At 32.4% G+C, this 18428-nt stretch overlaps 1 protein-coding gene across 4 annotated transcripts in view; it reads left to right on the top strand.

Annotated features, from left to right (window-relative positions):
• Positions 1-3189: 3189 nt before the first annotated feature.
• The window catches only part of LOC126760159 (homeobox protein 4), a 29885-nt gene continuing 14646 nt past the window's right edge, over positions 3190-18428 (top strand). For 3 of the 4 annotated variants that reach the window (XM_050475608.1, XM_050475610.1, XM_050475611.1), the window contains exons 1-3: positions 3190-3385; positions 17197-17496; positions 17621-18377. In XM_050475608.1, the coding sequence (XP_050331565.1) occupies positions 17206-17496; positions 17621-18377 (1048 nt within the window). In that variant the 5' untranslated portion in view covers positions 3190-3385; positions 17197-17205. Of the gene's footprint in view, positions 3386-7825; positions 7941-17196; positions 17497-17620; positions 18378-18428 lie in introns of those variants that run through there. The other variant, XM_050475609.1, reaches the window with a different exon arrangement.

An 18428-nucleotide genomic window follows, 5' to 3' on the forward strand; every position in this document is an offset into this window, starting at 1 on the left:
GTTGAGGCCGATGATATCAATATCATCGGCATACGCCAGCAGCTGTACACTCTTATAGAAGATGGTATCTTCTCTATTTAGCTCTGCAGCTCGAATTATTTTCTCCAGAAGCAGATTGAAGAAGTCGCACGATAGGGAGTCACCTTGTCTGAAACCTCGTTTGGTATCGAACGGCTCGGAGAGGGCCTTCCCGATCCTGACGGAGCTTTTCGTATTGATCAACGTCAGCTTACACAGCCGTATTAGTTTTGCGGGGATACCAAATTCGGACATCGCGGCATAAAGGCAGCTCCTTAACCTTCTTATGGAGCTAAGAAATACGTGTACCAAGTTTCATAATGATATCTCAATTTTTACTCAAGTTACAGCTTGCACGGACGGACGGACGGACAGACGGACGGACGGACGGACAGGCAGACATCTGGATTTCAACTCTACTTGACACCCTGATCACTTTTGTATATATGTATAACCCTATATATGACTCTTTTAGTTTTAGGACTTACAAACAACCGTTATGTGAACAAAACTATAATACTCTCCTTAGCAACTTTGTTGCAAGAGTATAAAAATTCACGACGCCATTTCAGACGTCAGTAAGCAATCTCTAGTCAATATTTGAGACATTTTGAATTAAAGTCTCAAATTGTGACAAGTTATTATTCCTAATATATTATTAAATTAAAAGTGTTGGTGAAGGAGCCGTTTTAAAAGGAGCGACCGCTGATACTATTTTATATATGTATTTATTTTTTCCTATTAACAATAAGATGTAGTAGTATATAAAAGCGGCATAAAGAAGTTTCAATAAATAGATTGCGATCTCTAAAATTAGACTTTCATTAAAAAGATTTATTTCAAACTGAATATGAAGTTCGATCGAACTGTTTTTATAATTCTTAGACACATCTAAGAAACCATAAACTTGAAAAGTTTAAGGTAAATACTGAGCGTAATTCCAACTGTTCTATTTTTCACAATTGAAGTTAAAATTTCGTTTTTAATTTCCATTATTTAATAGTGGAATTCTGGAAGTAGTCTCTAATCACTATTTGAGGCATTTTGAGGTTAAGTCTTATTTTGGGACTAGTTACTACTCACAACACAGTCTATAGTCCTTAGTCACAATATATTGTCTCTAATATGTGACCTCATAGTTAGCAGATCGCAAAACTAAAATGAGCTCTTGGTTGCAATTTTGAATATACTGAATAGAGATCATCACAGATATTAGTCGATTGTCAATTTTTTATATTTTGTAAACAACTCAAACACGAAAAAGTTAAACATAAATATAATTCGCAAAAATTTCTTCAATTTAAAAATAACTCAAAAAGACATGTTTTTGTTCAACAGGCGGGTAAAATTTTTGCCATATCTTTATACAAACTTATTATAAAAAATAACATAAACAAAAAAGTATACTAATTCTATGATTTTTTTATATATAATTAATAAAAAAAAATTATAAATAAATGAAAATATAATAAATAAATTATAATAAACTTTATAACGATTGCTAATTCAAAGCATACATTTCATATTATCATTATTAATTTTTAATAATTAACTTAAAGCTTATCCCTAAGACATTCAAATAAAAATTGTTTTCAAATATATACACATAGTTTTATTTTTATTGGTAATTTTGCTTCTTGAGCGAATATAGATATATTGATATAGAAAAATAAACATTGGTTATCGACATATATATATTTTTTTCAAGTGTATATACATCCTTAAATAATGAAATGTAATATTTTTGGGGGAAACTTTAGTATACCATCCCACGAACTCAGGATTAAAAGTGGTTTGGTTGGATAGGGCTGACGCTCCAGATTAAGAAAATATATAATTATAGCCGCCGCAAACTTTTTTTTCGAGATATTTGCATTTTAAGTTGAAAATTTCGCTAATAATTAACTTTTTCTTTCATATTATGTACTTTTTATCCACTTACACTTCACTGCAGTATTTCTACATATTTATTTTATATTTATTATTTAGATATTTGCTTAAAACAAGCATTTTATATTTTATATAAATATTATTACACGCACAATAACAATAAGTGTTCCGTGTTGTCAAATAATAAGTGTTACCATATCCCAAACGATTGAAAACAATAAAAATAAATAAGAAAAACTCAAATGCAGGAAAAAAATTACCCTGGGCGATCCAACAACGGGCTGTGTCAGGTTTTTACGATTAAAACTCTTTTTGCGTTCGCGGCCTTTGGCCGCGCTTCAAAAAAATAACCCTGGCCGATCCAACACCGGCGTGTGCCAACAGCGGGGTGTGCCAACAGCAGGGTGTATCAGGTTTTTTTCGAGTAAAACTTCCTTTTGCGTTGGCGGCCTTCGGCCGCGCTTCAAAAAAATAACCCTGGCCGATCCAACACCAAGGTGTACCAACACCGGAGTGTGTCAGGTTTTTTTCGAGTAGAACTCCTTTTGCGTTGGCGGCCTTCGGCCGCGCTTCAAAAAAATAACCCTGGCCGATCCAAAACCGGGGTATGCCAACATCAGGGTGTGTCAGATTTTTTTTTCGAGTAAAACTCCTATTTTGCTTTTTACTCATGATATAGTAAGAAAAGGTAAATGATTTATGTATTTGACATATAACCCTGTTTTTTATTCGTTTGATAAATGTGTAGATATGGCAATACTTATTATTTGACAATACGGAACACTTATTGTTGTTGTGCGTGTAATAATATTTATGTAAAATATAAAATGCTTAGAAATATTGTAGTGAAGTGTAAGTTACTATAAATCGAGAAATTGCAAAATTAAATTTGCGAAATTTTCAACTTTAAATGCATATATCTCGAAAACTATAAGTTTGCGGCGGCTATAATTTTACATTTTCTTAATCTGGAGCATCAGCCCTATCCAACCATACCACTTTTACCCTGAAATTGTGGGATGGTATACTAAAGCCGACCATATTTTTGTTACTGTCGCCTACAGAATTGCAAAATCGTATCAAGTCACAAAAATTGTCCCTAATTTGGAATCTCAATTTTAGAGATTTGTGACTTATGACAGTACAGAATCGCTCAGTAAATTGTTCTACCAATTGGCACACTTCCTTACTGAGATGTGTTTATAAAAAGATATCGGAAATAATTCGAGACGAAGGAAGAGTATCGAGCGTATACTCTTATCGTTTGTTCTCTAGTGTTAACTTAAAGCGTACAAATATATGTCTTGTTTACTGGTGTGATAATTCTACAATAATTGAAATTCTTTGATTTACCGGTTTGTGTAGCTCAAAATTTGGGCGAAACGTTTAGGGTTTTCATAGTGGCAAAATCTGTTAATTTTTTCCAGTGAAATTGAAATGCATTTTTGTATTTGGCAAAAACTTTAATCTAATGCATGTATGTATGAATAATGTATTGATGTACAAAAGTGTTTCATTAAAATATAATTAGCTTTGTTTTTAATGATACCAGTCCTTTTTTGTTACATTTTACTTATTGTGCTTAATCACAAATCATTACATCAATTCTGTAAGAACTTCGAAGCAAATGAAAATGTTCTTTGGGATTTAGTTTTTTTCTTTCGTTTTATTTACTTATATCTTTATAATGTTCAAAAACTTAATGGCTGGGATTCAAAAATAAAAGCCCAGAATTCAGTTGTGGTTTGACTCATGATTTATACTAATAACATAATTAACTTAAATTTTTTGATCTCTAATATTATTGTTCATAAATTCAACAATTTGGGTAAACTATTTCTTCAAATTGTAAACATTCTTACACTTTTATTGTTCGCTTTTATGTATGTACATGTCTTAACAGTTCAATAAATTATTTCTGCGCCAAATTTTAGATTAGGATAAAATGTATATGGACGGTCTATTAGATTCCCCATATTAGGAATATATAAGGGTGTATAACGTAATGCCGACAATCAAAATCTCAAAGTTTAGAACACCGACAAATCAAAACACCGGCAAATCAAAACACTGACAAATCAAAATACCGACAAATCAAAACAGGGACAAATCACAATACCGACAAATCAAGAAATGTTGGCGTTGTCCAGGCCCTGCGGCCTCCTGCCACGAATACGCTCAGGATCATAACCCTTAGTAGAATTCTCTATCTGTGCTTCGATAGAAATAAGGGCGGCAAGATAAAATATTTTTCACATGTCGGCATTTTGGATTGTAGGTATTTCGATTTTCGGTTTTGTGATTTGTCGGTGTACTATGTATTCTAAATTTCATCAAAACATTCATTAGTATTTGAGATACGGGTCGTTTTGTGAGGCTCTAAAAGTGAATTCTTCGATTGGTACTACATCTGAATTTATTGAAGAAAGAAGTGCGATAATGCACCATCTCATTCTGCATTGAAAATCGTGCGGAAACCACCGCATTCGCCTGATTTACCTTCGTGTAACTTCTGGCTATTCAGCAAATTCACATGACCATTCCGAGCAGTAGGCAGTACGTCAGGCACTCACTGTGGGACAAAAAACATTACCAGTGAAACTGGTTGATCCCAAAAAGGTATTACTACTACCTTTGCATATTAAATTGGGTTTAATGAAGAATTTTGTTAAGGCAAAAGACAGAAATGGAAGAGGGTTCTTGTACCTGAAACAAAAATTTCGAAGAGTCAGTGAAGGAAAAATTAAGGAGGGCATATTCCTGGGTCGGCAAATAAGAGAACTAATGAAAGATATAACATTTGAGGAAATGCTCAATGAAACTGAAATACGAGCCTGGAGGCCTTTAAAAGCGTTGTTAAAATTTTTTTTGGAAATGTGAAAGCTGACAATTACAAATCTTGTGAATGAACTACTTACAGCCTATAAAAAAATGGGTTGCAACATGTCCCATAAAATCACATTCTGGACTCCCAACTGGGTTTTTCACAGAAAATTTAGGGGTCGTTCCACCAAACATTTCTGCTAAACAGTACCAAGGCAAGAGGAGTGCCAGTTTGCTTGCCGATTACTGCTGGGCATCTTTAAGGTATACTCCAAAAACAAAATATGGTCGAAAAACATCGACACTAACAATTTAAAATACTCTTTGTTTAATAAAATAATATAACAATAATATATACATGCTTTTTTTTTTAAACAAAAACCCTCATAGAAAAAAAACTTTAGGAGATAGAAGAAATCTGTAGCTATTTTCTGCATTAGTGGCAATTTTTACACAATAAACACGTTGTTCTGTTCTTGTCACAAAAAAACAAGTATATTTTTGTTTACCCGCGTAATCAGTATCGCCTTCATTATAAATCGGAGAAACACGCACTTTAACTAGTTAAATTTTTGAACTTTCTTTGCATTTCAAGTTATTGCTAAAGTTCAAAAATTTAACTTTTTAAAGTGCGTGTTCTTCCGATTTATAATGAATTTTATGGTTATATTTTTTCCTTTATATCTACTAACACTTCACCTATCAGTTTCTACTTATTTGTTTTGTTTTAAAGGCTGTTTGCCAATCGGTAACATTGAAAAAATTTCGTATGGTACATTTTGCTTCGCCATATTGACAGATGAATTTCAGAACAAAGACAATTGCGTCGTTTGAATGTTTTCCTTATTATTCAAATTTTAAATATATTCATGAAAGGAATTAAAGGAAAACAAATTATTTGCTTGTTAATAACAATAAAAAGTTAGAAAAAATTCATTAATTTAACGATTTGTTAATAATTGTGAATTTTAGACAACTACTAAGCTACTAAGACCCTACTTGTATTTAGTACATATACATACATACATATGTATGCATATAATAACAGATAAAATCATTCCATAAATGTTCTCTCTTAAAATCTTCCTTTAAATCGGAACTCATTAAAAACTTTAATAGAATTGCTTCCAAATGTATTTATTTGCAAAATTTGTCACATTAGTAAACAGCTGATTCGAATATTGGTTTTGCGTATGTTTGAAAAGACGAAAATCCAAACAGATTCCGTTACACCAATGAAAATCAGCAATTCTGATACCATTAAGCATTTCATAACCCAACAGTGTTCTCACTGCCGTTAGAAAGATCATAAAACAGATGTTATTGTCATTCAAGAATTCACATCGCTTAATATTTATCAAAAGAAAAGATTGTCATATAGTATTTTGAAATAAAAAGACGGCTTTTTTTTTTAATATTTTCCATATAATAGAAATAATGGATGCATTTTTTCATTTGTTAAGTCGATTTTCAGATGAAATTAGATTCATTGCTTTAAAAAAATTTGTTTCTTTACATTTTTTTCCCCCTTTGTAGTGTCTAAATCAGCTGTGATAATGTAACAGATTTCCAGAGCTGACAAGTAGATTGCGCAAAATCAGAGTCGCACAGAGAGATTTAGCGTGGATCAGTTTCAAATCATTTCAATGAAGTTAATTTAAGGTTAGTGAAGTTAGTTTTAAGATTAGTGGGATAATCCATTCAACAGCCGAAATCGTGTGATTAAGTGTCGGTCTGAACATGGTATAACAGCTAAGCAATTCTGTCTTGGGTTCTACAACACCCCTGAATACTTAATAACGTCACAGTTAAAGAAAGTAAAACTGTTACATTGCACAAAATCTATTTATTACTTCACTAAAAACTTAAATTATTCAAAATTATTTCTTATAATAAATGTATAATGTTTGGTTCAGTTTACATTCTTAAGCAAAATATACTTGGACAATAACCGCACTTTAAAAGATCTATAAGACAAAATAAATATTATTAACAAGTGATCTGAAATTCTTTGATATTATATTTTCCCTGGTTAATACTTTGTGGAATAACCGTTATTCTTAATCACCGCTTCATAACGTCGAGGCATGCTCTATATTAATCTTTGCCATCTGTTCAAAATAATAGAGTTCCGTGTTTTCTCTACTCCTGCCCAAAGATCGTTGCAATTTGTAAATTTTCTTTGCCCAATATTTCCTTTGATTTCATTCCACAGGTTTTCGATCGGGTTTAGATCTGGATTTTGCTGAAGTGGAACTTTTCCTTGCGTAATCAAGTTTTTTTTAAATTACCTTTACAATATGCTAGAGATCGTTATCGTGCATAAAGATCCGATCTGCTGGCATAAGATAACATAGGGTTCCATTGTATTCTTTAGTATATTAAGATATGTAGGATTCAAAGTCCAAGTCAGGAACTTTTAAATTTCCTCCACCGTGCTTTACGATCTTTTTGGTATATCTTGGATTGACTTCTTGGTTTTTCTCTTGATGTACAAATGTTTTTCCGTCAGGACCAATGTGCTTTATTTCGGTTCCATTTGTAAAAAATCTCTTTTTCCAAAAATTTAAATATTTTGACCTGTGACTATGAGCAAATACCAAACGTACTTTAATATTATTTTTCGACAGTAGTGGTATTTTTATGGTTAAACGCCCAAATTCTGCATTGATTTTGGCCGTTATTGCGAGTGAGGATTTAAAAGGATCAGCTTTACATTACATCTAACAACTACTTTATCTTCGGGCTGGGTTATTTTGCGAGGCGGCGCCTTACGATTTATGTTTTGAAGTAACAGATTGGGGTCATTCTTAATATTTTTGGTTGCATTGTATACAATTTTTCTGGAACATTTCACAACATTAGCAATTTTTACTTGGTTTGTACCGTTTTAGTAAAAGTCCCAAATAATTATTTTTTTAAATTAACCGAATTTTCCTTTTCAATTTATTTAAAATTTGTAATAAAATTAAATATTAATTTCAACTTCACAACTGAGAGCTGTTATTTGTTAAATCAAACACAACAAATGGAGCGAAGTGGAGGGCAATAAAGTGTGAAAGAAATAAATTCAATAACTTTAAATATTTACAATTAAAATATTTGTTTATACACGGAAATGCTTTTCACGGAGATCGCCTGGAAGTTGAAGTGCGGTGGGATGATTGAGTGGAAAGGCTGTTGCACCTGCTTTAAGTTTCTCAGTAGATGTAAGTCAACTTATTATCATTTTTACTTATTGGAGTTTGGCCAGCAAAAGAGAATCTGGAAAAGTCACTACTAATATAAGCTTTGTTGTTATCCAATACAAGAACCAAATTATATTTTCGTTCTATATAGTTAAGCTTTTTTACCTGTACTAATCTAGCCTAAAAGTATACACCGATTTGGTACCTACGAATAAGCCCCTATACAATAATCATATAAAATATACCTGTATTATGCTTCGTACCGCGACCCTGGAGGGCGTCAAGAAATACCAAACAAGCCAACTGAATATTATAGTTTCCGAAATAGATGAGTTAAATCAAAAATTTAAAGAATTAGAACAATTAAAAAGTGAAAATCAAAAGCTTAAAGAACAAAATAATCGCCCACTTGTGCCTAATTATTGTTAATCACAATACGAAACTGACGAAGAATATTGGCTATTATGATTTCAAATATCTCTGATTATAAAGAACTAAATAACCTATATAAAGATAATATCAAAAGTTCATTTGTATAAAAACTAATAAATAACGACATACAAAAAGTAAGCGTTACCTCTAGTGACGACTATAGTTCGGTGACAAAAATATTGTCTGCATCGGAAGCATCATGGTATTCCTTTAAAGACAAACAAACGCGCCCAATTAAAGGTTATGATTAAAAATCTTCATCATTCGTGTAGAATTAGTGATATTATCGCTGATTTAAAAGAATAAGGTTTATTAACGTTGTAAATAAACTCAAGTGGAAAACACGAGAACCTTTAAAGACATCAAAAAAATATATGAAATCAAACACGTTCTTTACACCGTTGTTCTCATTGAGTTTATTAGGAATTCTAAATTTATGCCACAATGTAAAAATTGCCAGGCATTTGTACACACCAAAAACTACTGCGGCAAAATGTCAAAGTGCGTTAAATACGGTGGTAAGCACAAAACCATCGAGTGCCAAAAACTAAACTCAGAAAAACCAAAATGCCGTTACGGTGGCGAAAGCCATACGGCAAACTACAGAGGATACATTGTTGCATTCGTAACGAAACTTTGAAGAAACAAAAAGTTTCCGTAAATTTGCAAATAACATCAAATAATTCACCCATTGGTAATAAAAGTATTATCAACAAGCAGAATAGGGTACAGACGAGTAAGCTCACTTTTTCTGAAGTAATGAAAAGCAAATCAAACGTGGTGAACGAAAAAAACACAAAGCTGACCGAAGACCTACTAGCTCAAATCTTGAAATGTTACTTAAAGAAGAATAATTCAATATCGATCTCTGCAGCCGTTTAGATAACATTGAAAAAAATAATAAAACAAAATCTAAAGCATGAATGAAGCTCTCCATATTTATCACACAATCCACCCTGGTAATTGTATGAGGGAAGGCACCGCTGTTAAAAACAGCATTAAACATTATGAGAATAGAAAAATCAGTGCGCACAATATTAGTGTTTCTAACCACAATTATTACATTAAAAGCAATGAACCAACCCTTTTCAATTAATGCAATATATTGCTCGCCTGCAATATAAAATACTGACTAACGAGTACCAACAAAATACCAGATGCAATAGACTTCTTTATAATCAGAAGATATCTCAAAATTTCATCGAAATAGAAGGTCGGTTAGATCTCAACTCTGATCACTCCCCATTATATTTAATACTGAGTGAAACAGTTATTAAAAGAGTTTTTAGTTTGGAGCTATGCAACAAAAATACGGACTGGATATCGTTCAAACAAATACTTCAGACTAAAATAAAGTGACCGAAAATAACAACAAGTTAGAAGTTGACAGATTTACGAAAGAAACTCAACAAGCAGCTTAGGATAATACTCCGGTGATAAAGTGGAAAATTATAGATTGAAATTACCCTAAACGAAAAAAAATCGTCCAAATTAAGAAAAAAAGTTACGGCGGAAATGGCAACAAACACGCTCACCACTCGACAAAACCAACCTTAAAAACCAGTAGCTAACTTTGGAAAAGTACAAAGTATCTCAAACGTCCAACAAATCACGTTGCACCATTAAAAATTTCTTCCAATACATAGGCTTGAAGTGATTGTGATAAAGGTAATGCATTTGTAAAACACATAGTTGAAACCTTTTGTCCAAATGAGAATAGTTAAATCACGTTGCCCAGTAGTATTTAACAGGATCATGCGACAATCCCAGCAATCACCATTTGGGAACTTAAAAGCTTAAAATTAAGAAAGCAGCTGGATTCCATCAATTACAGCTGAAGTGTTAATGTAGTTACCATACAAATGTTTACTGAAGCCTTTGAAAAGTTGCTGAAGTTGTTCCTAAGCCAGGAAAGTATCCTAATGTAGTCTCGTCATACATAGACCAATTGCTCTACTTCCACAAATCTCAAAACTTTTTGAAAAAGTAATTTATCAAAGATTAAAATCTATAATCGACGAAAAGCAGTTAATCCCATCGCATCAGTGCGGTTTAAAAAAAAAAAAACATTCAACAATAGAACAAATTCGTAGAATAACATCTGAAATATAAAATCCCTGGAGGAGGGGAACGTATGTTCAGCTGTATTCCATGAGGGTGTGCAAAACGCGTTGTCGGCAAGGTGTGACACGAAGGCCTTATGCAAAAACTAAAGTCATGTCTTCCGATTGAGTATTGCGCTCTTCCAGAATCGTATATCATATAAAACAAGGAAATAAATTAAAAATTCTCTAAACTAAAAGAAATTGAAGTATCTTAGGTCCACTTTTATATATTCTGTATACAAGAGACTTACCGTTAGCATTCAACAGTATGACTGCCACTGCTGATGACACCGCAATACTATGCGTGGAAAAAGCAGCAGAAAAAGCTGCGCTAAACCTTCAACATGCAATCAACTCTGTAGTAAGTTGGAATAAAAAATGGAGAATAAAACTAAACGGTAACAAATCGGTTTATGTAAATTTTACAAACAAAAAAATCACTTATTAACCTATAAGTACTCTAGGTGTCAGCATGCCATATGCAAATACAGCCAATTATCTTTGCATCGCGCTCGATGCTAAATTACTTTGGAAGAGCATATTAAAATAAAGAAGCTTGAACTTAATATGAAATTGTCGAAAATGAAATGGCTAATTGGGCGAAGGTCAAACCTATCAATACACAACAAATTACTTCTTTATAAACAAATAAACAAACCGTTATGGTCATATGGTGCGCAACCGTGGAGATGTGCCAATGATAGCAATATTAATATTATACATTTACATCAAGATCTTTTAGTCAGTTCTGATATTGGGATTCACTTTGAAAAACGTTAAAATTTCACTCTGTCAGAATTTCAATTTTTCTATCGGTAGGTGCTGGAAAACTTCAATTTACGCTTCAACTATTTCTGAAGAAGACTTCTTACTTCATTTAAATAAGTTAAAACAATCTTCTAATTACGAAACAGGTATGATACCAACAAGTATATTTTCTCTCTCTTAAAAAAATGTATATTTTCTTCAATACGAAAATAGGCATTTTTACTATCTTGCATAAAAGTGGATTTGGGTCATTCATTGAAATCGCCTAATTTTTCATGCGTTACACTGGTATAGCCCCTTAAGGAACATACAACTATGACCAAGAAATAATAAGACTTAGTTTATAATTTTAAAATTCTTAATTTATTCTTCAAAATATATTTCTTCCCCCTCAAAGTAATCCCCCTTGGCCTTTTTACGAATAGTTTCGCGTATACGACGAATATTGTTTGTTGATCGCCTTTTTCGGGTCGTATGCTTAGATCCAAACCACTTTAAATAATTTCTACCAATCAAAATCACTTACTCGCGACAAACAATTATCACCGAAGTCCATTTTAAACATTCTGAACATTTCGGCACAAAAAGTTTGATTCTGCACACAAAATTTAAAGGAATTTCTTTGTTGAATAATTTCACTCATCGTAAAAATCGCCGAATGCACTTTATGTACTTAAGAAGGACAAACATATACTAAAACTGATAATTAATTTTATATTAAATTAATTGACGTGACATTTGGCTAAATTATAGCTAACTGTTCTTCAAAACTTCCCCCAATCTTCCGCGTTGTCTATTATAGCCTGTGACAACTTTGGTAGCAATTTGAAAACTAAATTTTCCAGATATTCCACAGAAAACCCCTACGTGGTATGTTGGAGTAGCCGAATGCAGTCGTTTGTTGATGTCAAATGTTTGTTTTTATAAGATCGAAGGAACTGACCGTCAGTGATCGTAATTGAACATGTGTTATTTTCAAAAACCCAAAAGCAAATCCAAACAATTCCGTTATTGGTCACGAGAAGCATAAGTATTAAAAAGAGCATACACTTTATTTTATATTTTACGATGACAGAAAAAATTGGGGGTCAAAACTGGCATTTAAATAACATTTGTTGGGGATTCATAAGTAATTTTCGTTTGGATGAGGAATGTTTCTATTACCACAAACTGTCAGCTTCCTTGCTGCTGCCAGTTTTGAATAATTCATTTTAAATGATTTTAACTTTGGCCACGGGTTCAACAATTTTTTTTTGTAAAATATTATAGCTGATTAAAATATTTCAATTTTTTTTTGTTATTTTTTTACCCATTTTATTAATTATCTAATAATATTTTTCCTAAATAAACGTAATGTTTGACTACAAATGCTTGGTGGCAGTACAAATTTTTTAGTGTTCACAGTGTTGAAAAATGTAATATTACGAAAACGTTAAAGATTGACAACATTTCAACATAATTCTTTTTGACGGGTTGAGTTGCTTTCAATAATAACGTATTAGAAAACTTCAAGCAAAATGTAAAAGGATTTAAAAACGTAATAAGGGCTTTAACTTCATAATTTGGCTGCATATTCTGTTTAGTTAACTATTTTATACCCTGAACAAGTTTGCTTCGAAATTTATAACACCCAGAAGGAATAGTGTGATAACTTATTAATTTTATATATAGTATGAATGATCGACATTACGAGTTTAGTCGATTCAAGCATTTCCATCTGTCTGTCCGGCCTTCCGTCTGTATACTTACAGTGAATCAAAAAAGTTTTGGCACACTTTGATTTTCTAAAGAAAGATAGTTAAAAAGCAACAAAAAATAATCTCATTCAATTATTTTTGTACATAGTGTAACTGGTAGAAACAAAACAAAATGCAAGCGAAAATATACCGTTACATTCACCCCCCACTCCTCCCAAATCTAGAAAAGAAGTCAGAAACAGCGAAAAACACATCAAAAAAGTATTGGCACATTTCATGTTTTTTGCATATTCCTCTTTATGTTGACTTCCTTTGATCCCGTTTTTGGTGACTTCTGTTAGATATTGCATATTAATGAATAATTAGAGCAATTGACTTTTAGTAATGTGTTTAGCCTTGACATAGATTGAGCAAAATGGGTCGCGGAAAAGAGATAACCGTTGAAGTGCGATAATGAATCTGTATCTGGAAAAAAAATCATTGCGCGAAATAGCACAAATTGTCAATAGATCATTTTCCAAAGTAAGGAATGTAATAAACCATTACATAAACAGCAGAAAAATAGAAAGCAATCACAGATCTGGAGGCCAAAAACTTTTTCTGACCGGGAGGAACGATCCATTATTGGCGCAGTGGCAAAAGACCAAAAAATTTCGGCTGTAAAATTGAGTTAAAAAATGCAGGAACAACTGGGGAAAACATTTAGCTTACAGACAGTTCGAAATATTCTGCACAAGGCCGATTATCATGGTCGGAAAACCTCACATTTGAAAAGCTAACAAAAAAAAGAGGTTGGATTTCGCTAAAGCTCACCTACACCAATCTGAAACTTTTTAGAAATTAATTTTATTTGGATCGGATGGGTCTCAAAAAATATGGCGAAAGCCCAACATGGAGCTCCGAGAAAATAACATCTTAAACTCAATAAAGCATGGCGGCGGAAACGCAATGGTGTGGGGGTGTATAGCGGCAAGTGGAGTTGGGAATCTTGTTTTTATAGACGAAAAAATGAATTGGGCTTAAATGGAGAGAAATGGCAGTTCCAGCAAGATAATAATCCCAAACACACTTCGCGTTTGGTTCAAGAGTGGTTAATTTATAACTGAAATCAGCTGAAAACATCTCCACAATCCCCTGATCTCAATCCCATTGAGCATATTTGGCATTTGCTTGAAAAAAAATTTGCAAGCACCAAATAACTTCGAAAGGATTCATGCTCTGAAGGAAGAATGGGCCAATACTACCAGTCGGGAAACCTCCCATTTGGTCGCAAGTATGCAAAGGCGTTTGCAAGCGATTATTAATGCCAAGGGAGGTGCAACAAAATATTAAACATTTTCAATTTCTTTTTCTTCATCTTTTGTATTACCATTTTTATATTTTGTGCCAATACTTTTTTGATATGAATATGACTCTTTTTCATTATTTTCTTAATAATTTCCTACTTGTATGAATTTTTTATTTTTAATTTTTGTAATTGTGACCTGGTCTACGGAAAGGGGGCTTAGGTGTCAATATATCAATTTTCACTTTTTAGTTGATTCGGATGGAAGATGAGATGCTTTTTCACGTGATAGAATCCAAAAAGTCATAACTTTTTGCACGTTAGCTCCCTTTTCGTAGACCAGGTCACATATATGTATTAAAAAGCATAATTTAAACAAATATGTTTGTTTTTTGTTTGGTATGTTCAGTTAATTAAAAGTTATATTGAAGCAAAGTGGAAAAACTGAGGTGTGCCAAAACTTTTTTGATTCACTGTATGTATATTCGAAATAGTCCATCAGTTTTTGTGATTTCGCTCTGAAAGTTTGCACATAAGTATGTATGTTTTTCAAAGAAGTTGCTAATTTGTCAGAACGGCTGATATCGGATCACTATAGCATATGCACTTCTGGACAAAATAATAAGGGTGAGTTTGGCTAGTAGCGTTTTTTGACAAATGTTGTGGTAACTTTTTTATTTGTTTATATTTTTTAAATGAAGGCGAATGAGTTGAACGCGAATCAGCATCAACAACTTTCATTATTATTTTATGTTAATTTGGCATTGGAGTGACAAGTTATCATTTCGTCAATAAATGGGGTTGGCCAATAAAATAGGCATAAGTAATATTAAAAAAGTGGTATCTCTAAATATTTTTCATATCAATTTAAGTATTGGAGTATTTGCCATTTTGTATTCCTTTGGAAATGGTTGTTAAAGATCTGTGTGCCGGCTAAAATTAAAAAAAAACTGATAGATACAGTACAAAGACAATTATGTCCGGTTTTACAGTCCATACTTCAGTTGTGTTTAAGATAAATCAAAAATATTGTTTTATAGTTCATGCTTAATGGGAGGCTTAAGCAGTGCGTAAGTAACAGCTGATTTTTGTTTTGAATTTTCAGTTATTTGTCAAAAGAACAATAATAAGAAATAAGAATTTATTTTTTGTGAAGAAATATGGAATCGGATTGTGATTTCCACCATTTCCAATAGGTGCTCCGACTCGCTTCATGGTTCGTTTCATCCATTTTCGATATAACTTTCCTCGCAAATTTATTTATTGTCTGTTATAATTTAAATATTTCAAACATATTTTTATGGATGACATTTGAAAACATTTTAAGGATGACATTTGTAAAACATATATATCATAATAAAATTTTATAGAAATTAAGCATTGACTGTGAAACGCAAACGACTACTCAGTCTGCAACAATGCTTAGCTGAGATTTTATTTGGGCACAACTTATGTATGGACTGTGAAACTGGGTATTAATCATGTGGACGGAAACGTAATGGTGTGGGTTTTGGCAAGGCGTTGATGTTTTTTTTGGTAAAGAACACAATTACCACCTTTGAGTACAGAGATAATTTGCAAAACGTTATGCTACCATATCCTGAAGAAAACATGCCACTGAGATGGTGTTTTCAACAAGATAACATTCTCGAAACATACATCGAGGTTGGTATCTGAGTGGTCCCAACCCGATTGAGAACTTGTGGAGTGACCTTAAGAGGAGATTGGTAGACTTTTCATTACAAAATAAGGAGCAACTGTGGCGGAAAGCAAACGAACTTTGGGACGATCCCTTATTGAAAACCTGCCAAAAATTAATTCAATCCATTCCGAATAATATTTACCGGTGGTACACGGGCAAATTCATTTATCTGGCGGTGTGTACCACCGATGGTACACAGGCAAATTCATTTATCTGGCGGTGTGTACCACCGGTGGTACTCAAATGTTTATACTTTTATAATCATACTAGCAAGAGACATACTAGAAAAACCATACTAGAAAGAAATAAAACAAAATAGGTTGGAAATTATAAATTTATATTTATTGTAGGCGTTTTCAACAGAAACAAAATTTATTTTTGCAGTACTTTCTGAAGCAAAACAAAATTTAGTTATTTAGTTATTTTCAAAAGTAAAAATACTACGAACACGCAAAAAATGTCCCGGGTAGAGCGTGTTAAAAACGTATGAAAAACCACGGAGGATATACAGGTTATTAAAAACCCATAGGACGGAATAAAGGATAACTTGAATTTTTTGTTTTTATTTAGAAAAAAATTATTTTGACCAATGCTATCTTTTGTGAAAAAAATCAAATAAGTTTAATAAAGTAAAACAAAGATATAACTAAAAGTAAAAACTTATTATTATTATTTATTATTTTTTCCACAAGTGTAGCTGTCGGAATTCGATGATTGAATGGAAAACTTTTTCATTTGAAAATATATCTTCACGAAATTGAGCATAGATTAATTGCCAAAGCGTCGGTATAATCTCTAAAGAAATTGTTCAGGACTTACCATTATGGCATATACATAGCTGATATACAAACTGATCGATCAAAATCAATTTCTTGTATGGAATCTTTTGTATGTATTTTGTAATTTGTTTTATTCTTGTTATTTCTCTCAATGATTAAACGATTTGGATCCAGATTTTTATTTAAGTGATTTTGCGTTTTTCCCTTGTCTATTTATTTTTAACTAAGACCTATTGTAAGGATCTTTTCCTGATTGACCTGCGACAAAATAATGTCATCCTTAATCATGGTAAGAATTTGGTAAAAAATTTAATTTGAACTTTTTCTAGTATCCAATTTCAGAAAAAAACTTTAATTTCAAAACTATAAATAATTACGTGCTTGAAAAAACTATTTTTTTTTATAAATACATAGCAACGGGGACCAGTTCATATGACTTATTTTTTTTTGCTCTAATGTTCAATTTAGTAGCAAACATTCTATAATATGTATATTTACGTGCTTTTTAGTGACAAAACATGTTGGAAATGGATACAGCAATTAGAGATGAGGATTCCAATCACAATATGGCAACATCAGCATCCAATAACAGTTCTGCTGTATCCACGATTTTACAGATGTGTCAATCAAGCTGCACTGATTACGTGGGGGTTCTGCCTCCACCTCACATCGACATGGTAAGCGTGAATAGCGTTGAACTAAATGCTCAAACATCTTTAAGTGATGATTCTGGCGTGCCACTTACGACTAACAGTTCAATATCTAGTGGAGACTCATATAGAATGGGATTATGTAAACATGACATTGATGTACGTTTTATTTGAAAATACACGTTTTCCTATCCATATATGTATATATATAATTTGCATTTATATATATGTTATTTATTTTAATGATTAATATTTACCATACTTATTTTAATTACTCTTTCAGATTGTGGAAAGTGATGGTGAAGTCTCTCAGTTTGATTCTCTAGATAATTGTTCAGAGGCTGGCATGAGTGCGGAAAATTTTAATACATTAAAAAAAGGACCTTTAGCACCAATAGATCCTCCACTAGAGTTTCAGGACTCACCAAATATAACAATTGGCCGATGCATTATGCAAAAACTACGACGATTATCTTCTTCACACTCTTCTTTGGAACATTCAAAAGATTCTGAACATAATGAAAATAGTATTAACGGGGACAGAATTTTTTGTAAAGACTCCGACGTAGAAGCCTCACCCCAATATTTTGCGAAGTCGCACAAAGAAGTTTACCTCATAAAGAAACCAATATACTCAAGTGATTCCATTCTAAGTAATAAAGTAGAAAATGTGTATGACGAGCCAAGCAACCTGATATGTAATTTCGCTTTTAATAATGCTGAAAATTTTGAGTTAAATACGTCTTCAAATGCACTGTTATTACCACAAACTTCACATCCCCCGGAGAGAGTAAAAAGAGACATTTGTCCATATTATCAAGATCATTCTATGTATTTTAAGGCAATACCGTCAGATCAAGATAGTGTTATAAGTGCTGTTAAGAAGTTTAATACATTTGGGCTCTCAGAAATCCATGATTATGATCTCTATTATGGAATTAGGCGAAACACCTTTCAAGGTGAAAACGGTTTACAAAAAAAAGTTTTGTACAGTCCTCGTAAAGTAACGAATTATTGTCATAACCATCATATATATACAGGTAAGTTAATAAAACATAATATAACAATATTTAACTCTATATCTATCTATT

The sequence above is a fragment of the Bactrocera neohumeralis genome, chromosome 5 (genome assembly GCF_024586455.1).
Source record: "Bactrocera neohumeralis isolate Rockhampton chromosome 5, APGP_CSIRO_Bneo_wtdbg2-racon-allhic-juicebox.fasta_v2, whole genome shotgun sequence".
NCBI classification, from domain to species: domain Eukaryota; kingdom Metazoa; phylum Arthropoda; class Insecta; order Diptera; family Tephritidae; genus Bactrocera; species Bactrocera neohumeralis.